Source organism: Myodes glareolus, chromosome X (assembly GCF_982192425.1).
Source record: "Myodes glareolus chromosome X, mMyoGla1.1, whole genome shotgun sequence".
NCBI classification, from domain to species: Eukaryota; Metazoa; Chordata; class Mammalia; order Rodentia; family Cricetidae; genus Myodes; species Myodes glareolus.
Genome location: NC_142053.1, coordinates 53,589,451 through 53,593,325, shown reverse-complemented (window position 1 = coordinate 53,593,325; position 3,875 = coordinate 53,589,451). Strand labels below are relative to the sequence as shown.

Genomic DNA, 3,875 nt, shown 5'->3' with positions numbered 1-3,875 from the left:
TAATGGTGACAATGGACAACTCAGCCTCAGGAACTTTTAATTCTTCCATTTTCTTGTCAGTTACTCGTAATAAGGGCAATTCCTGTCTATATTTCCTGACTACGTTTCCTACAATATATAAATCTTACATATGAAGTCTATAGACCTCAGGAAAGAACACTGGGTGCTCAAATGGCAACTATCATTATTGAAAATTGGTTGAACTGTGGAATTCACTCTGAAAAAGTGATCAAGGTCAAGTCAGTCCGCTGTGCTGCCTGTAGCATCATCTTCAACTGTGCATGCACATCAGCAAGCTTCTGTCGATCTAAACTACCCCGAAAATACCACCGCTCATAGCAATGCACAGGGATGGGGTAAACCACGTATTTCAGCTCCATAAGCGGTATTAGGTTTTGCAGGATACTCACGAGCATAGACATTGTAATAGGGTTAGAAGCAAAACTAAGCACACGGAGGTGGGAACACTGGCTTAGAGCTGGGATAAGAGAAGTTATGGTAGAATCTGTTATAAGACAATGATTTATCTCTAGATACTGCAAGGTACCAGACACATTTTCCATAAGCGTTTGGAAAGGCTCACAATCTTCCCAAGATATTGGATTGTTACTGAGATTCAGCAGCTTGAGGTGGGTTGCCTGAGGACACTGGGAAAGAAATCTGAAGTCTCTGTAAGAAAGCTCACAGAAAGGCAGATTCAAGAAATCCAAACCAGGTGGGAGGACTCTGTAGGGAGAAAACAGAAAATTGATGCTGAAGAATGAGGAACTGGTGGTGGGAATATATCTAGGAACCTAGAACAAGCTTCTTTGTACATACAGTGCTGCAGCAGCTAACCATGTGGACTTTAAAATAACTTAATAGGCTTGTGGCTCTAGGAAAGACTTTTCCACTCTTAGACACAGATTTTTAATCTTCAGAACATGTACAAGATTATTATGCTTGGTTCTGAGAAATAATGTGTGAAAATTTAATCAAGTTGGTAATTATAATCCACACGGAACTAATCCTACTGTTTGATGGAATGGGGTCAGGGATAGCAGCCAACTGAATGTTCCTAAACGACAATCTCTAGATTCTGGGCCTGATCCTTGAGCCCAACACATGGGCAAAGATGATCTGACAATATGAACTATGGGGATCTTTTGATGAGTACGTATGTCAGACTACAGCATGAAATCTTAACCTCCTTCTACCTCAATGCTTCCACTTCATCTCTAGAAACCTAAAGAAAGTCTCTTTTCATTCAGGTGTTTGAGGTCCTATATTGTATGAGGATAGTTGTCTGAATGAATGAATAGGTACAGCTTATTTTTGTAATCCTGACTTTTTCTTCACTATAAATGAAGTGCTCTAGTGGACAGTTTCAAAGTTCCTGTAGTGTTACTGTTGCGAAGGGAAAAACAGATTCCAACGAGCCTTAGGAATGCCATAGTCTAGTTTCTTTCCTTTCTTAACAACAGAACGTCAAAAAACAAAAAACAAAAAACAAAAAAAAAAAAAAAACCAGGTACCTCCCCTCCCCTCAGACTCTCACCTGAGCAACTTGTGTAGACGATTTGTGAGGCAGAAGAAAGACAGGCTGAGCTCCTTTAGGTTCTTCATCCGCTCAAGTTGGGTAAGGAAACCTTTGAATGTTTTCCCATTCAAAGATTTAAGGGTGATTTTAGACAGACTGAGACTGTCCAGGTGGACCATGTGAGACAAAAGGGTTGTAATATCACCAAGAGAAGCCTGATCAACTGCCAGGTGTTCAATGCACAACAGATCCACAAGTTTCAGGATATTTTTATACTCAGACAGTTTATCAATCTGCAAATCTCGACAGCAGAGGTGCAAGGACCTGGAACTCTCTTCAACTTTACTCAAAAGCAAAGACAAAAACTCGCTTGCTCTCAAGGTGCTGTCCAGGGAAAGATCCACTAGTAATTCAGTGGGGTAGCTGGACAACTCAGCCTCAGGCACTACATTTACAGTGCTATGTTGGACTTCTCTCTTCGGGGCAGAGATCTGAGAGTAAGAACAAGACTGAAAACAGGAAGGAAATGTTGTCCTGGTTTGAAAATATGTGGTCCTGCAGACAGCATCATGCCTCAAATCTAGGATCTTCAGTTTGGAGCCTCTGTAGGGAAAAGAGGAGGTAGCACATAAGAGAGGCAGCATATTTTAATACAGTCTAACAGAACTAATGATAACAAGTGAGGATAAAACTCCTTGGGTGCTCAACTTCATACAGCAACTAAACACTGCACTTTCCAGCATTACCTTTGTCCTAGATTCTCCATCAATGCTCACCCATTTCAGTGCTTCTGTCTTCTAAGTAATATGCCCATCATGTTTACCAATCAATGGCATCCTCAGTCACATGTGTTACAAAATTAAAACCCTCTATAAGACATTAGATTCTTTTAAATAACCTCAACTGAGAAAATGAATAGAGTATAACATCCGGATGGTGTGAAGGACGCCAAGGAAACAAGGCCCTCTAAATCAAGAGGATACACACACAAATGAAGTCACAGAGACTGAGGCAGCATGAACAAGGTCTGTATGGGCCTGCACCAAATGGGGTCCCAGAGCTGAAAGAAGTGGACATATGCCCTTATCCCTAGCCCAGAACCTATCTCCAACTGATAACCACTTGCAAATGAAAATTTACTTTCTTCTAATGGACTCTCACTGGGGGCAAACTCCTACTCTTAATGGAAGACTGCATGACCAGCAGCATATGGCCTACAGAAAATCAACTCAATGGCCTCTTTGGAGGTTCATTATCTCAAAATGTTGTGTCTGAGCTGTTTAAACACTTATCTTATGTTTTAGTTTTATGCATATATTTATTTTTTTCCTCTTTCTACCTTACAGGTCTTTTGCGTATATATATTATAGTTTCTAGTGTCATGGGTTTATTAGATTCCTGGCTGCAATTAAGTGGTTTTCTACTTCTATATATGTTCCTGTGCCTTTTCTAGGGCACTTTTCCTTCTCTTTATTAGTTTTGTCCTATTCTGAAGTGTTAGTTTTTGTTCATTCTCATTTTATTTTATTTTTACCCCTTAGAAGCCTGTTTGTTTTCGAATGAGAGACAAAAGGGAGTGGATTTATATGGGAAAGGAAGAGGAGAGGAACTAGGAGGAACAGAGGGAGGGGAAACCATAATCGGGATATATGAGAAAAAAGTATTTTTAATAAAAGGAAAAAATTAAAAACAACAAGATCTCAACAGTTGGACCAAACACCTCCCATCCATTGTCAAAATTTACCACGAACTATCTTTGCTATAACTTTTTCCTCTCCTGTCACAGGCTGAAGAATAACCTCTTGCTGTCTCACCATGTCACTATCATACAGAGTCTTACCGGGAAGCAGAGTTTATGGCAGGAAGGACCTGAAGACCATCAATCATGGCTTTTAAGAGTTTACCATGTATTTCATGTCCTCTTATTGTTCCGATGTGGAGACAGAAAAAGGGCCAAACCTTCACCATTGCTGTCAGTGTCTTCTTATGCCCACCCAAGAAAGCAGCATTGAACAGTGGAATAAAGAGTTCTCTTGGAATCTCCTCAAGTGATTGGATTATTACAGTCTCAGTATTGAGCAGACTCTGCATAGCAAGGTCTAACAGTGTGGCTGGGTCCTTGTGGTCCATCTTCATGAACCTGCACAAAGGTGAAAAACACTTGACAGTACTGATACACTACTAGCAATGTAGAAAAACATTTATAGACTAAACATATGGTGAGTCAGATAATGATTTCTAGATATCTCTATTATAAGCACAGGTTAGACATTGACCTGGTTATATAATTATGTATATGAATATATAATATACATATGATAAAATGGCATTTGAAATTAGTAGTATGTTAGAAGTC

The 3,875-nt window shown here is 39.7% G+C and overlaps 1 protein-coding gene across 1 annotated transcript; it reads right to left on the bottom strand.

Moving 5' to 3' along the window:
- Window positions 1-212: 212 nt before the first annotated feature.
- Window positions 213-3,655, bottom strand: LOC148117327 (melanoma antigen preferentially expressed in tumors-like). The gene is made up of 3 exons (XM_087902743.1): window positions 3,360-3,655; window positions 1,538-2,122; window positions 213-726 (listed from the first exon to the last, which is right to left on the bottom strand). Exons 1-3 carry the CDS (start codon window positions 3,653-3,655, stop codon window positions 213-215), a joined length of 1,395 nt encoding a protein of 464 aa, XP_087758869.1.
- Between the last annotated feature and the right edge of the window lie 220 nt (window positions 3,656-3,875).

Excerpts from the sequence above, each read along its gene's own strand:
- LOC148117327 (XM_087902743.1), bottom strand. The coding sequence starts at position 3,655 with ATGAAGATGGACCACAAGGACCCAGCCACACTGTTAGACCTTGCTATG. Across the intron at positions 2,123-3,359 it reads GCCATAAACTCTGCTTCCCG|AGGCTCCAAACTGAAGATCC; the intron begins GTAAGACTCTGT and ends TTTTCCCTACAG. Across the intron at positions 727-1,537 it reads CGTCTACACAAGTTGCTCAG|AGTCCTCCCACCTGGTTTGG; the intron begins GTGAGAGTCTGA and ends TTCTCCCTACAG.